The sequence below is a fragment of the Mauremys mutica genome, chromosome 13, assembly GCF_020497125.1.
Source record: "Mauremys mutica isolate MM-2020 ecotype Southern chromosome 13, ASM2049712v1, whole genome shotgun sequence".
NCBI classification, from domain to species: Eukaryota; Metazoa; Chordata; order Testudines; family Geoemydidae; genus Mauremys; species Mauremys mutica.
Window position 1 is genome coordinate 32,133,104 of NC_059084.1, and position 16,373 is coordinate 32,149,476.

The 16,373-nt window shown below is 44.0% G+C and overlaps 1 protein-coding gene across 7 annotated transcripts in view; it reads left to right on the top strand.

Moving 5' to 3' along the window:
• The window catches only part of CPNE1 (copine 1), a 98,680-nt gene extending 82,564 nt beyond the window's left edge, over nt 1-16,116 (top strand). For 6 of the 7 annotated variants that reach the window (XM_044986473.1, XM_044986475.1, XM_044986474.1 and 3 more), the window contains 9 exons: nt 3,524-3,622; nt 4,310-4,396; nt 4,475-4,534; nt 5,238-5,371; nt 7,619-7,673; nt 7,756-7,807; nt 9,165-9,298; nt 11,263-11,499; nt 14,612-16,116. In XM_044986473.1, the coding sequence (XP_044842408.1) occupies nt 3,524-3,622; nt 4,310-4,396; nt 4,475-4,534; nt 5,238-5,371; nt 7,619-7,673; nt 7,756-7,807; nt 9,165-9,298; nt 11,263-11,499; nt 14,612-14,728 (975 nt within the window). In that variant the 3' untranslated portion in view covers nt 14,729-16,116. Of the gene's footprint in view, nt 1-3,361; nt 3,458-3,523; nt 3,623-4,309; nt 4,397-4,474; nt 4,535-5,237; nt 5,372-7,618; nt 7,674-7,755; nt 7,808-9,164; nt 9,299-11,262; nt 11,500-14,611 lie in introns of all 7 variants that reach the window. The other variant, XM_044986472.1, reaches the window with a different exon arrangement.
• Nucleotides 16,117-16,373: the final 257 nt, after the last annotated feature.

Below are 16,373 nucleotides of genomic sequence, written 5' to 3' on the forward strand. Positions count from 1 at the left end.
CAGCATGGTAAATCCAAAGAATTACTGAGATTGTTAAAAAGGAAAAAAGGTTTGAAGTATGACTTGGGGTACTAAATATGGGGTAAAAGATTTCAGTGATAAGTTAATGTACTTCATAATTGGGGAAAAACCTGACCATATCCAAAAAAGAGGAAGCCTCTTGGCCCAAAGACATTTGAGACGTGAGAGAGACACTGACTAGGCCCATGTTGGTAATGTTTGTTGTCCCTGTTTGCCAAATTGATGCTAGATTAAAATCCTCGGTACTTTGCAAGCATGGCATAGAGTGGGGACATTTCATTATGTTTGGTTTTGTGTGCTAGGCTCTGAAAGATGTGCTTTACAGTAGGAATCCATATTTGTCACTTCAGGGCAACTGTATGCTAATAATATACTTCCACATAGTGCCTTTCAGTCAAGAACCTCAAAGCATTCACAAACATTTAAACAAACTCCACAACATGCCTGTGAAGAAGGGATGTATTATCCTTTGATTACAGGTGGAAAGGTGAGTTTGGGTTGAAGGACAACTGTGGTTTAATAGCACTGAAGAAGACAATATCACGTCAGAATTTGGTGAGGCACTGTGGGGAAATGTCATAGGATCTTTAACGATCTCAAGTTGTCAAGCCCCTGATTTTAATCTAATTACATCCTGGTGAGAGAGTGATTGGGCAAGATGTGTGCCCCTTTTTTGACTCATTGCCATCATGTCCAGCTTTTGCTTCACAGAACCCTCAGTCAGTCTACTTTGGGGGCTTCCTAAGCTTCATGTAGAAACTGCTCGTAGCCATTATTATGACTACATGCTGCATAGCAATCACTGAATCAGGCCTCCACACTGTGCTCCGGATACACTAGTATAACTGTTCAAATGATTTAACATGGGCACCAAAGTCTTATTTGTTTGATTTGGCTTCTGGACATCAGCTTTGCAGGTCTTTTGTGTGAGGATATTTTGGGTCAAGAGTATTTAACCAAAGTTCAAGATAAACAGATGTGGTTTGATTTCCTCAAATTAGTGCTGACACTAACTAATATTTCAGTAATTCTTTTGCACACTGCACTACTATCCTGCTGCATTGTGATGCAGTGAGTGACCTTGACAGGGTTTTCTTGCTTTTTTGTTTTTTAAAAGAAGTAACTTGTTCAACTTGTGACAAAAATTGGTGTCCTTGTTTGTCTTTTTTGTTTTTTAAACTGATGCAATTCCTTTCCATCAAAGTCATCTTTCATTGGAATTAGTTCTTCGTGTAAACGTAAAACAAGATTTTAAAGAAGAAAATAGCTACCCATCAATCTGATGACACAAGGGGTAGAGCAGAAGCCACTGCCTTCTGTGAATTATGGTAGTTTCATTTTTAGGAGGCTGAGCATCCTTTATTCACTTTCAGGATCTCTTGGGTCCCACAAAATATTGGACAAAATGCAGGGATAAATATTTGCTGACATTTGGGTTATGGCCGGTTCCCTACAATATTGCTAGCTGGCCACTGATGCAGTCAGTGTTGACAGCCTGTAACTGCCCATTATAGCTCAAAAGAGCGTGTTTCAGAAATGTTTTTTCCTTCTGAGCATCATAACAGTCTAGCAATGGTAGCCCATGTCTATACATACAGCGCTGCAGCGACGCAGCTGTACCGGCACAGAAGACGCTCTATGCTGATGGGAGAGAGCTCTTCCATCGGCATAAAAAAGATAGCCTCAATCTCTGAAATACCCCATCCTGTGAATATGTGTGACTCTTTTCCTAGTAAACTAAGTGGATTCTGATGACTCACTGGGCTTCTTTCCCCACCAAGATACAAGGGAGAATAGAGTAGCTCTTTAAGTGGAGAGGATATAAGGTCCTGAGGTGAGAACTCCCTGTCCTGTTAGCTCATCAGGTTGGTACTTCTGCAGCCTCAATGCTTTAAGGGGGGAGGGACAGCTCAGTGGTTTGAACATTGGCTGCTAAACCCAGGGTTGTGAGTTCAATCCTTGAGGGGGCCAGTTAGGGATCTGGGGCAAAAGTCTGTCTGGGGATTGGTCCTGCTTTGAGCAGGGGGTTGGACTAGATGACCTCCTGAGGTCCCTTCCAACCCTGTGATTCTGTGAAATGTGAGCATTATCTGTTTAATTGCAAATGGTTTTAGCAGATGGGGTGATGAAAGGGATGGGAGAGAAGCTCATGGTGAAAACTGAAAGTGGCTGCAGAGTGGGGAATGCAGAGGAAAGGAGGAAACAGAAGGAAGATGGGGGAAGGAAGAGAAGTAAAGGGAAGAAATAACAATGTTCTTAAAAGGGAGCATGCTTTTCCATTGAGTGAGGTTGAATGTGACTATAAGACACTTAATTGAACTTTTGGTTATTATTTATTATGTAAAGGCACATTTCACCCTTGATTTTTGTGCAAATTTCCCAGTGACCAGTGGGAAAAGCTGCAGTGGATCAAGGGGCGTTTGTGAGATCTGAATTTAACCCTGTAGGCTATAATTACAGATGTAATTTGGGCCTCTCCAAAGAATGAGTTTTACACCCTTATATAGAGTGTTCACTGAGCAATCCTGAGAGCAGAACACTGGGATAAGCTGATTGTGAGGAGATGGCTTGTGCTGAGCTGTGTCTTGTGATGATTGTAATTTTTTCTTTATAAAGCCAGACCACCAAAAGTCAGTAAGTTTTGAAGTCTGTGGAGCATATGGAGTTTGTTTTTGAACAGGTGGGGAAAGGCACCAGTTCGTAAGCATTGGTTCTCGATTGCTTCCACTGGAGTACTTGCATTCTGTGATTTTTAATATGCGTTGTGTGTTTTGTGCATATTAAAACCTCATACATACCGCTTTCTAGTGGCTAATGTCATGTGGTGCTATAACTGATTTAGGTCTTAGCATGTTCTAAATGCCATGATCCCTTGCATTGGCATTAGTATTTGGGAATCAGGCTGATCTAAATGTGATTAATAATTCAAATATAGATAGTCTGCTTGATACTGTGCAAAATACAAAAGAAGATAGGCTAGGTTTCTGCTCTGTGGAACTGCCAATCTCCAATACAGTCCATGTTACTATTTTTATGTAAGCAAACCTGAAAGACTTTGGAAGATGTTGGGTACAGCATTCTCACTGCTTCTTTCCCCATATTCCAGTTGAGTACCTTCTGCAGAATAAAATCATGTTTATACATCTGAACCTATATAAAAGTAAACAATATTCAGTAGTCTAGCAAAGCAGATCAATTTAGTTGGGGAGAGATCCTGATTGAAGCAAAACTTATGCTGTGCATGTGAGTTGCATCTAATTGCCGGTTAGCTAAACAGCTGAGTAGCAGTATTTCTCTGTCTCTAACCAGGATTCACTTTGAGTGTCTCTTTTACTGTCAGGTTTCAGTTAGTGATATGGATGACAGCACCAGTTCTGATTTAATAGGGGAGTTCACTTGCATCACTGCAAAGCTGCTGGAAGCGAGAGATCATGTGGTGAGCAGCTGTAATTCTCCCTGATACAATACCCTTGTCCATTGCCTGCTGTTTCTTTCCTTTCAGGTACATTGTACAGATTATGATAGTGATGGGTCACATGATTTGATAGGCAGTTTTGAAACTAACCTGTCTCAGCTGCAGAAAGCAGGTGGCAGCTCTCCGGTGAGCTTTTTCTTTTTCTTCCCTATTTTTTTTAGCTGAGGGGGCCATAACTCACTGCAAAGGGTTTGCAAGAGATTGTTGGATAACTCTAGTGTAGAGCTCTGCTCCACATTCAGAAGTAATTTTATTTGTGCTCTAATGTCATAAACACACATCCCAGAAAAGTAAATACATTTTGCACCCCGAGCACCCCAATCTGTAACTCCTGGGTGCCATTGCTTCTCCTCCTCCTGAAGATATTTTGGTGCCCTTTGTCTAGTTCCTGTGCCATGCTTTCATCAGCTCCATTTTCCTTTGTCTCTGGAGAATCGGGCAGAAGCAGAGTAGCTTCCCCCTCTTGTTCACTCCAGCATAGCAGACTCCAGGAGACATACCAGGAGTGTTCTTGCTGCATAGCTGACTTATCCCTACCATTAGGAGGCCAGTTTTCTAGAGCAATAGACTTTTTTTGGAAAGTCTGACTATTTTTAAAATATGGTTGTTGAAACAGAGCATGTGGCAGAGTGGTTAAAATCTATGTCTGTTTACTGTGTGTGTGTTTAAAAATCCCATTAATTTCACTATTTTTGGAGGGGAGGGCTGGATTGGATCACATCCTTTGCACTGCTCTGGTTTAAACTCCTGAACTCTGCTTTCTTCAGGTGAGTATGTCAGTAATCTGGCTCTTCTGTGCATTGCGTCCTGTAGGTGGAATTTGAATGCATTCACCCTGGGAAGAAACAAAAGAAAAAGAGCTACAAAAACTCTGGAATTGTTAGGATAAAATCCTGCAAGGTAAGCTTGTGTTCCAAACTGCCAGCTTTTCTGTCCCTGCGGGAGAGGAGGTGTAACCCTGAGTATTTGTTCCTTTAGATTGAAACTGAATACTCTTTCCTGGATTACGTCATGGGAGGCTGCCAGATTAACTTCACAGTGAGTTGCTCACCTGCTTTATGTCTTTGTGAATGACAACATAATAATTCAGAGGTTTTATATAATAGACATTTTCCTCTCTAATATCTCTCAAAGTAATTTCTTTGGTTGATTGTCATTAGTGTTGCTCTGCATCTCACAGTAAGGGGGGAGGGATAGCTCAGTGGTTTGAGCATTGGCCTGCTAAACCCAGGGTTGTGAGTTCAATCCTTGAGGGGGCCACTTAGGAATCTGGGGCAAAAATCAGTACTTGGTCCTGCTAATGAAGGCAGGGGGCTGGACTTGATGACCTTTCAAGGTCCCTTCCAGTTCTAGGAGATTGGTATATCTCCAATTATTACATTTTTTTATTACAACTCTAATGGGCAGGGAGCTTCTTAAACCCTTCTCAGGTAATTTATGTTTAGACTAGCAGTAAACAAGCTGGTGTCTGTCCATCCCCTAGGAATAGGGTGCCAATACCTACTTGTGCCCTGGGGGGTATGTCACAGGTGCCAGTGCCTCCCTACGACTTCCAGGGAGTGGAGGGGGCCCAGAGCAGTACTGTTCATTGGTCCTGGGGAGATTTGGTGCCAATCTGCATGTGCACAAGTGTTGGGCTAGACGTGAGCTTCAGTTTCTGGATAGAAGTGTTTTCTTTCTCTTGCTTACCTGTAATGCTGGTGACACTTCAGCGGCCTGCTGTTCTTATCTTCTTAATCAGGTGGGTATAGACTTCACTGGCTCCAATGGAGATCCAAAGTCACCAGATTCTCTTCACTACATCAGTCCAAATGGGATAAATGAATACCTGACTGCCATCTGGAGTGTGGGGAATGTGGTCCAGGATTATGACACGTATGTAAGAGGTTCTTTAACTCAGAGGTTCTCAAACTTTTGTACTGGTGACCCCCGTCACATAGCAAGCCTCTGAGTGTGACCCCCACCCCCCATCAATTAACACTTTTTAATGTATTTTAAAAGTATTTAAAACCATTATAAATGCTGGAGGCAAAGCGGGGTTTGGGGTGGAGGCTGACAGCTTGCGACTCCCCATGTAATAGCCTCACGACCCCCAGTTTGAGAACCCCTGCTTTAACTGATTCATCCACAGGCTTCTGAAAAATGTGCTGGCAGTCAAGGGCTATAGGTTAATGTATAATGCTGCTGTCAAGTGTTAATCTTTTGTTGCCGGTGACGCATTTCACGCCTGAATGCCGTGCTTGTTCAAATCTCAGTTCAGTGGGAAACAATTGCTAGCAGCTCTCTAGTTTTGATGAGCTCTGTCTGGCTTTAGTCCTCTCTTAACCTGAAATATCATTAGTTTTTTCAGTGAGACAGTGTGTGTCCTGAGAGAGATACTGGAATTCTCAACCATCTTTCTGCAGTCCCTATAGCCCCTTGCTTGTTGTGACCATCCCTCTGGTTAAGTAGGGTCAGACAAAGGCCATTCTCTGACCAGGATTGAGTTTGATCTCTAATGATCCTTCCACAGTTCTGGAGTATATGAGATCACTGGGCTACTGGATCATCTAATTATGTGTGCCACAATTCTGCACCACAGCATGGGCCGGGAAATGCACCCCTTGCCACAGAAGTGAGAACTTTCATTACTGAATTAGAGATGGTAGGTAGAGTGGGGATAGGCTGTGAAAGGCCTTGAAAGTGTAGACATCTAGCTTGTGTTTGATACAGTAGAAAAGAGGGAAGCAGTGGAAGGATGCAAACAGAGAGATTACATAGTCAGAGCACCGGGCTAGGACAATGGTCTTTGCAGCAGCATTCTGAATGGGTATCAATGGGACAAGATTGCATTTGTCCAGGCCAGAGAGAAGGATGTGGCATTAATTGAGCTGTGCAGAGCCTGGAGAAGAGTTTTAGCTTCACGGATGGATAGGAGAGGCCATATCTTAGTGATGTTATGCAGAAGAAATTAGCAGGATGTAGACAGCCAGGATGTGAGGACCTAGAGAGAGGTTTGAGTTGAAGATGGCATCCCAGTTATGGGCCTGAGTGACAAGAAAGATGACAGTGGTATCCACAGTTATTGAGAAAGGAGGTAGCAGGGAGGCACTTGGTGGGGAAGATCAAGAGCTCTATTTTAGCCGTGTTGAGCTTGAGCTGATGGCTAGACATCCACAAGGATGTGGATATTTGTCCAGTTCTGTTGTCCACCCTTCAAAAGGGAGGTTGGAAAATTAGAGTGGGTTCAGAGAAGAGGCACAAGAATGATGTAAGGACTGAAAAACCCACCTTACAGTGAGAGACTAAAGGAGCCCAGTTTATCAGGGAGAAGGTTAAGAGATGACCTGATCAATCTAAGTACCTACATGTGGAGAACTTTAATTTCTGCCAGATTAAAGCTAGACAAATTGAAACTAGAGATAAGGTGCAAATGTTTAGCAGTGAGGGTAATTAACCATTACCAAGGAATGTGATGGATTCTCCATCTCTTGAAGTCTGTAAACCAAGCTGAAAGAAGTGCTTTGCTCTAGTTCAACCAGAGTGGTTGGGCTTGATACAGGAATTGCTGAGTGATATTTTCTGGCTTGTGTTTTGTGGACATCAGACTAGATGATTCCATGCGCCTGTGCTGATCTGCCTGTACTGGCTGGTTTTGCTGCATACTTGTATTCCTTTATACTGTGCAACTAAGCTGCACTTTGGAAATGACATGGGGCTGCAGCTCTCTCTCTGTCTTTCAAAACTGAGAGTCGTCTTGGTGCTTATGAAGGTGAGGAACGAATATCTCTGGATAATTGTCCGCTCTTAGCTCTGTCCCTGAACACCAGTCCTGTCCTGCAGCGTCCCTGCTGTTAAGTTGTAGGCAGGCCTTATGTGAGCAGAAACTGCTGATGAGGGGTTTGGTGTTCTGAACGGGGATTTGAGCTCCTCTTTTCGGTGACCCAAAGCAAGCTTTGCAGCACTGAACCCCAGCAGCATGCTTTCACAGGACCTGCACCACCTTCTGCTGATTTCAGCGGGAACAGGATTGGGTCCTGTGCAGCATTCGTCTTCCATCAATTGAAGCAGCGATAAGGGGAGGCAATGTGGGGGTGGATATCCCAATTTTTCAGGCTTCTTATTGTTTCCCTTTCTCTGCAGAGATAAGCTGTTTCCTGCGTTTGGGTTTGGAGCTCAGGTTCCTCCAAACTGGCAGGTAGGTTTCTCCGAATTCTGCCAGCACTTCTTGTGTGCGTGTCAGTGTTTCACTAAATGGATGTAAATGTTCTCTCTTCCAGGTGTCTCATGAATTTGCCTTGAACTTTAACCCAAACAACCCTTATTGTCAGGGTAAGCACACCTTTGTCTTTGTTAATGTTTCTTGAATAAGAGAACTGCTGGTTTAAATTGTTCAGTTTTTTTATCCCCACAGAAATTGGAAATGGAACAATCGTTCGCTCTTTTTGGCAGCAGAGGTCTTAGTTTGTGGATGATTCATTCCAAATACTCTGGATTCATATGTATCATTTCTTCACCCAAATGTTCACTAAATATTCATCCTTTTGCAAATGTAGCTTTTAAAAGTATTGAAGTTCATTTCTTTTGTTCTCAAAAGCTGTGGTATTAAACAGTAGCTTGTCTACGATCCTCTTTTTAATTGTTGTTCTTTCATTTGAGTTGGTTTATAAAGTCCTTGGAGCTAGGACTGTCTCATTCCCTCTTTATTCAGTACCTAGCACATGCTCATTAAATTTAAGAAACTTTAGTTTTTCTATCTTGTCTGGGGCCAGCAGAAAATTGCAAATCTGCGAGTTTTCCTGTGTGAATCCAAGTATTTGTTCCCAGAGTGAATATGGTTGCCCACTGCATGGCTAGGATCTTTTCTTGCTACCTCAAGGTTGTCCCTTTAAGCCAGCCTTGTGGAAAGCCTTGGTCCTGCAGTTACGCAATTAAAACCAGTGTGACAGGCAGTGTGAGTGTAGCATAAATTGCAAAATGAAGCCAAATCAATAAACCAGTTTAAGTGTCCACACAAGAGTTTGTAACAGTTTCACTAAATCAATTTTTACAACTTGGTTTTAGTTAAACCAGTGCAAGTGTCATGCGTAGACAAGGTTTTCAATAGTATTTCTAGCCTAGTAGTGGCTAAGGACCCTAAATGGGGACATGGTTCCACTGAACTAGGCACTATACAAGCAAAGAACGCATAATCTTTGCCCAGAGACTTCACAATTTAGGATTTAGACAATATGCAGTAGATGCGTAAGCAGGAAAATGAGGGGAGGGAGACAGCAGAAATAAATGTGTTTGCACAAATTGGTAGTCGCAGCTGGTCACCAGCCTAAGCACACACCAGCCCATCAGCGGCAGACGTCCTTTTGTAGAGGAAACTTACATCAGCTGCATTATGTTAGTAGCACTAACCAGTGTTGTTTCTTGGAAAATCATTAGGCAAGTACAAGATGGGAGGAGTCTGCCGTATACCCGCCACTTCTCTGCAGGTTCCCACTGGCCACGCTGACTACCACCTTGGGCAAACACTGCCCCCTTGCTGCTCCTGTGTAATCGGTCCAGTATGATTTTCTGTATGCACCTTAAAGGTGTCCGGTTATTATAACATGCCAGAAGGATAATGCTCATAAAACAATTAGCAAGATAGGTAAAATGTTAATTTTTTTCTGGTAATTCAGACCTTCTTGTTGCATAGGAATCCAAGGAATTGTGGATGCTTATCGCCAGGCACTGCCCCAGGTCCGACTCTATGGGCCAACAAATTTCTCTCCTATTATAAACCACGTGGCAAGGTTTGCAGCTCAGTCAGCACAGCAAGGAACAGCTGCTGTAAGTCCGTGTTTATTGGTTACAGACCTGCACTCTCAACCTTTCCACTTTCCCTGGATGCGATTGAATGGAATCGCAAAGAGATTTCTCCTTCCCTGCTTGGACTCCTCTAATTTGGTTCCCCCAACTTGCTCAGATCTCTGGTATTTCACTCAGCCTGTGGTGGCCAGGTGACTTTTACTCCACCTTGTAATGTCTTGGTGAAACACTGGCTCTGTGCTTACTGCTGAATAGGGGTGGGGTGCAATGGTAGGCGCTTGATGGAGGTGACATCTAGTTGTTAGAGGGCGGTAGGGGAGCCCAGGCCTTCCGAACCAATGGACTCTGGCCCAGGCCTTGTGAGGGTAGCCAAGGTCAGGTACCCAGGAGCACCTTAACACAGTCCTACCTGGGTCACTTCCTACCCCTTCACTCTATACGTCAAGTGTTTTCAGTCTGTAACCAAGGTAATGTAGAACAAACAGTGCCTTAAGTCAGTCTGGGGTCTAGTGGATTTGTTCCTCTTTGCAGAGGAGCAGTTTCCATGTTCTTCCTCAGTAGCTCCAGAATCAGGTCCTTCTCCCTGCCTGGTCAGCTCCCTTCTGAGCTATCTGGGTGCCTTTTAGGCCCCACTTCCACCTGGCGCATGCTCTGCAGGTGAGGCTGGGTGGGGTTGTCTGGGTCCAGAGTTGTTCCTTAACCCTACTCCTACTACTGGCTTTATCCACCCTGTCACAAGGGGTCAGTGTGAACTACCTCCCTTCTTGGTGCAGTTCCAGTGAATTGAAGTAATTGAGTAATCTTCCCTGGAGAGGATGCAGGTCAGCACGGGATGCACAAAATGAGGCAGTAAGGAGGCCCTTAAAAGTTTTCAACCCTTTCTAGTGCACCACTTTCATAGAATCATAGAAGATTAGGGTAGGAAGAGACCTCAGGAGGTCAAAGCAGGACCAACCCCAACTAAATTATCCCAGCCAGGGCTTTGTCAAGCTGGGCCTTAAAAACCTCTAAGGAAGGAGATTCCACCACCTCCCTAGGTAACCCATTCCAGTGCCTCACCACTCTCCTACTGAAGTAGTTTTTCCTAATATCCAACCTAGACCTCCCCCACTGCAACTTGAGACCAATGCTCTTATACTTTCCCAAACAGAGAAGAGACTGGTATAACCACCAAGGGCATGTCCAACTGTCCTTCCATGATGATGAGCAGGGATGCTCGATTAGCATGATTGTGTGCACCAATTTGTAATTGTGCATGTCAGTGGCTAATTACATCACTGCATATATGAATCCGGTTCACAGTTGCACACACACTGCATTTGTATGCCTAGCTTGTTTAAAAATCAGACCATTAACTTGTACAGTTTCATTTATTCAATTTGAAAACCAAGTCTCACCAACACAAAAGCCTTATGTTGCCTGATAAAATTACTTGTTCTTAGAGTGCTTGCTCATGTCCATTATTCTATTGTAGGTGTGTGTGCTCGCCACATGCACCAGGGCTGGAAGTTTTCCCCTCAGTGGTATCCGTAGGGGACCGGCTCTGGCACACTCTGGTACTCTCTTGGGTTTAAAGTCACTTTAAAGTTAATTTCTTTATCCTTTGTAACAATACCACCAGCAAGGAAAACAGCATCAAATAGCAGGTTCTGCAGCCACCGTGCTTGCTTCAATGGTACTTTGTTGTTCTCTACTGTTTTCTGTCCAAGGATCTTAAAATTCTTTACAAACTTAATTGAACTAAACCTCTCAATCCCCCCGCCCCCTTTAAAACTAGATCCAGATTATGAAAATCTGAGTTGCAGAGGGAGAAGTGACTAGCCGGGGGTCACACATATATTGTGTGACAAAACTGGGAACAGTCTTGTACCTTATCCACAACACCATCTGCTTTCCCTTCCTCAAAGGAGCGATGGCTAAGGCAGGCTTCTTTTGCATTCGGTTTGATGTTAAACTCGCTGGTTGCCTGATTTAATGTTTTGCAGCAATACTTTGTACTACTGATCATCACAGATGGTGAGATCACTGATCTGGATCAAACCAGGCAAGCTATTGTTAATGCCTCCAAACTGCCTATGTCTGTTATTATCGTTGGAGTTGGCAATGCTGATTTCAAAGCCATGGAATTCCTCGATGGGGACGACGGCGTATTAAAGTCCTTGACAGGGGAGCCAGCTGTACGAGACATTGTCCAGTTTGTGCCTTTCAGACAGTTCCTCAATGTAAGTTATCTTTTATTTTAACATGAGGAAAAAACCCAGCCTGTTAATCCTGATCCCGTTGTACACAATTGTCATAGGTTTGATCTGAGAGAGGAGTGTTTTTGTAGAGAATCTGTTAACCATATAATTAGTGTATGAAGCCAGTGAGCTGTCTGCGAGGAAGTGTGGCCCAAAATTGCTCTGGAGACTGTTCCTCAGAGAACTGAGAGATGTTTCCTGCCCATCAGAAGCTGAGCACTCTCAGCTTGTTGGGTTGAGGAGCAAGAGACTTAGGGTACGTCCATACTACCCGCCGGATCGGCGGGTAGCAATCGACTTCTCGGAGTTCGATATATCGCGAACGGCGATGGCGGAGTCGACGGGGGAGCCGCGGACTTCGATCCCGCGCCGTGAGGACGGGTAAGTAGTTCGAACTAAGGTAGTTCGACTTCAGCTACGCTATTCGCGTAGCTGAAGTTGCGTACCTTAGTTTGACCCCCGCCCCTAGTGTAGACCAGACCTAAGTGGAGGTACTTCCATTCAACCAGGGGCTTAGCATGTTGCCTCTGCTATGTTCTCAGCATCCAGGAGATCAGAATACTGAGCGCAGTATCTCCCCTGGAATGTGAGTTAAATTCCTGTCACCTCACTAGGCCTGACCTCTTTGCCTCCATAACCTCGGTGGCACAGGAGTGAGGCATCCAGCAGGGCGGAGCATGTTACCACGTCAGCCCTGCCTGCCTGGTTCCTGGTAGATTGCACTCTGAACAATCCATGGGAGCACATTGATTTGCCTGTAGGCTGTCATTCAGCCTCACCTTTTCCCCAAGTTTTGAGTTGAAATTAAACTTGTACTATATGGAGTTTGTCCAGAATGGCGTTCTCAATGGCGTTTTAATTTTAACATGGATAGCAAAGCGTTTTTCAAAGAGCATAGAAACAGTGACAAGCTGAGCTGTCCCAAAGTACTGTGAGAAGATCTCCTGGGGCTGTGTCTGATGGCCACCCCCAGGGAATAGTTCCAAGTCGAGCACAGCAGGACCTGGTCCGTGGCTGGAGCTCCTTGGCTCCTTGTACGAGAATACAAATAATAATAAACCAAAACTGCTCTTGGGAAGATCCCTGTTTGATGTAGCCTGGCCCGTTGTTCTTGGAGCACCCTCCACCTCTGGATTAGCCCATCAGTTACTGGGAAGGCTGGCTCCTCTTGGGCCTTGCCCCCACAGGGATTTTTACCAGTTGTACCCATGTAGTTCTATTGGTATGACACCCTGTTTGGACTCTCCTGTTGTGGTGTAAGAGTGGCTGCTGCTTTTTGTGATTAATTTCTTATTGATTTTCAGAAAGAAACAGGCAATTAAAAGTGCAAAAAGGTGAACAACTTACAGCTTGTGTGGGTCCAAATACCTCCTGTTTTATAGGGTCTGCAATAAAATTTTGCAGCTTTACAACTTGTCAAAGTTGCAAAACCAGATAATACCACATAGGCATAACATGTTAGGGTGAGGGGTAAAATAAACATACATGAATATTGCAAAGGAGGGAAGGAGGCACCAGGGGGAGGAAGTGGAGGGGTTAGGTGGAATGGAGGTCTGGCATTCTTATAGCATCTCAATATTTTTAATCTAAATATATCTAGAAATGGGTCCAAATTTCTTCAGATTCATAGAATTGCTGTTGACTGCAATAAGCTGCTATTTCTTTGGCTGCACAGTAGGGAATATGAGGTTCTCCATATGATTTAGTTTAAAAACCTAGAGTGTCTCTTTTCAGGTTAGCTTCTGTTGCCTGAGAAAAGGTTTATGCTAAACTGAAAAGGGCACTTTTCTACTGAATAAGAGTGGCCACATTTGTGGGGGAGGACGGACTACTGGTACAGTGGTATTCAGTTAATTCACAACTTAGGTTATACAGAAAAACTTTCTTGTATAGAAGAGGCCTCAATGTCAGGGCTGGGATGTAGGAGGCTGGGTCTAGCAATTGGAGCAGGAGTTGGAGTTGGGAGGCAAGCCAAGGGTCAGAGCCGGAGGCAGAATCAGGAGCTGGAGTTGGAGACCGAGGGCAAGGATCAGGAACAAGGCAAGGAAGCAGGGGTCAGGAGTCAGATAAGTCTGCAGGGTCCAGTGTGGCAGCCAGGTAAAGCCCAGTTGTTCAGACAACTTCCTGTGCCTCTCTTTAGATTTAAATAGGATGCCCTGCTCTGACCAATCAGAGTTCCTGGTTTTCTTCCAACCAGGGCCCATGGAAGCCCTCCCTAATGTTGTTTCAGGTTTCATGGTTTCTCTTTTCTGTTGATTAGTAGCAAGCTTCAGGGTGGGAGCAGGGAGAGGCCAATCAATAGGAATTAGGAGTAGCAGGTATCAATTCCTGATTGTGATTTGATTCCAGGCTTGGTAATCCACACTGAACTGGAGGCTGCCATCTTTCTCTTAATTAAGAAAATTGGTGTTCCAGCCGGTATTGGTGATTTATGAATGAACCTGTTAGATTTTGTTAGAGATAATCTGATAAAACCTAGCGGAGATTCACCGAAATGGAAACAGCACTTTTGGTTGCAGATCTGTTGGGCAGTCTCTGGGTTCGGGCAGGGGAGGATATTTGTGTTTTTTCTTTTCAAACACATCAGCAAACTGTCAGTATTTACAGGGAAGTTCTGCCGTGGGTTCTGAGAGCATACCCGCCTGTGCAGTGACTCTTACCTGAGGTTTTAGTGGGTCAGAGCTTGGATCAATGTTGATTTCAAGGGCCACTTCAAGTTGAATGGTTCCTTGAAATATGTGTTAATTATTTGTGCTAAACAATCTGTTCCACCTTGTATTTAGCTGTGGCACTCTGAGCACATTTCCCAGACCTGAGGAAGAGCTCTGTAAACTCAAAACTTCTCTCTGACCAACAGAAGTTGGTCCAATAAAAGATATCACCTCACTCACCTGGTCTCTCTACTGTGTTTTAATGTATTTCAGTGAGAGTGCTGTACTGATTGCCCAGAATTCCCTATAATCCCTATTGGACGAGAGCTGAAGCTATAGAGACATCGTTTTGAGTCTTTCCTTGTTTGAGGGGAATTGATGGATAACGTGGCCCTTTATTATGTGCTGTCACGTTGGTTTGCTCACACTGGTGTCTCCTGCAGGCTCCTCGGGAGGCTCTTTCCCAGACAGTCCTGGCTGAAGTTCCGAAGCAGCTGGTGTCCTATTACAAGATGCAGGGCTGGGCTCCTGTGAAGCTACCTGGAGCAAAGCAAGAGTAGAGGAGAGGATACCTGCCGTGCACATCTCCAAAGAAACAGGAAGAGCATCTCTGCTTATGTATCAATCGTATTCAGATTCTGTCGCACATCATTTATTGCCCAGCACCTCTGAAATGGATCACTCTCGGTTCCCTGATTTACACACCATGTATCTCTAGTTTCTGCTGAATGTTAGAAATGAAACATTCTTTACAGAGATGCTACACAGAAAAATTGTAGCTACTGGCAGTTCTTATGTGGAAGAATTGGAGTCAGGGCTGACTCCAGGTTTTTTGCCTCCCCAAGCAAAAAAAAAAAGAAAAGGGGGTGGGGTGGGGTGCGGAGTGCCGCTGCCGAAGCGCCAAAAAAAAAAAAAAGCTGGAATGCTGCCACTTGAAAAGGGCCTCCCCAAGCACATGCTTGGAATCCTGGTGCCTAGAGCCAGCCCTGATTGGAGTTATGTATTATGTAGATGTAGATGTAATTATAAGTAGAGGCAATAAAAACAGCAAACCTGGCCTCCCAAATTCTGAGAATTTATACGTATGAATCAGTTACTTCAGTACTTACTACAATCCTGACTTATGACTAGATTTCAAAGCCCACATGGTGCATGGAACTGCAGAAAACTGACAACCAAGTAACATTTTTCCATGCTGAGTTTATTGGAATATGAGTTAATTGCTATCATGTTTGCCAATATATGTCTTTGATCATGCATTGCTGGACAGAGGGTTTCTATTCTCTTCCCAAATCAACTTGATAGAAACCCTCATATATTGATTTGCATCAAAGTCCTCCTGCTGCCTAGATGGCTCAGATCATTTTTGTTGTGCCTTTGTAGAATGCCATGCGATTTTCTATTATGTTTTCTTCATAAAGCAAATATATTTTTTAAACTTCAGTTACCAGATTTTGCAAAAGTGATTTTATAAGGTTATCTATTTACAACAATTGCTTCTATGGTGCCTTCACTCAAAGCTTGTGTTGTGGGGACTGGACTAGATGACCTCTCGAGGTCCCTTCCAGTTCTATGATTCTATATATAGGCCTCAGTCAGTCCCTCTTTCCCTCCAGTGAGAGCTTCCACAACTACAAGCAGAGAGAGCAGGTAAGTGTAGAGAACAGATGTGCCCAGGAGGGTGGGATTTCCCAGGTCACTTGTCTCCTAGTAGATGGCACTGTAACTCTGACAGTCCTGTGTGCCTGTCAGAAGGAGGCTGAATTTCCAGAGAGTAATGTTCCTGCTTTCTCTGCTGTTACAAGATGGGGATAATCCCATGGGTATGTTTGGAGATAACAGAGATGAGAGTTTAGTTCAAAAGGGCAATAAAATAACTTTGCCTTGTTGGTGCTCAGCAAACGTTCACCACTTTCAGTTTTCCAAATAAAGAATCTGCTTTTATTTATAACTGTATGTGGGCTCTTATTTCCTGTTCCTTTCTGTGCTGCTTCTCCTTCTGCCGGTGCCTTTTCAGTGATTACCTTTAGTGGCAAAGTGTTACGCCTCCACTGCAGAGTTAGCCCATGTGATCTACACCCAGGTAAGCCTACCTGGGCATGAGCAGCCACACTACAGAACTCAGAGGTACTGTGTCTCCACTAGTGCTTTGTATGACTAGGACTTCAGGGGGCATATCCCATGGTTCTTTGCGCTGTAGTAGAA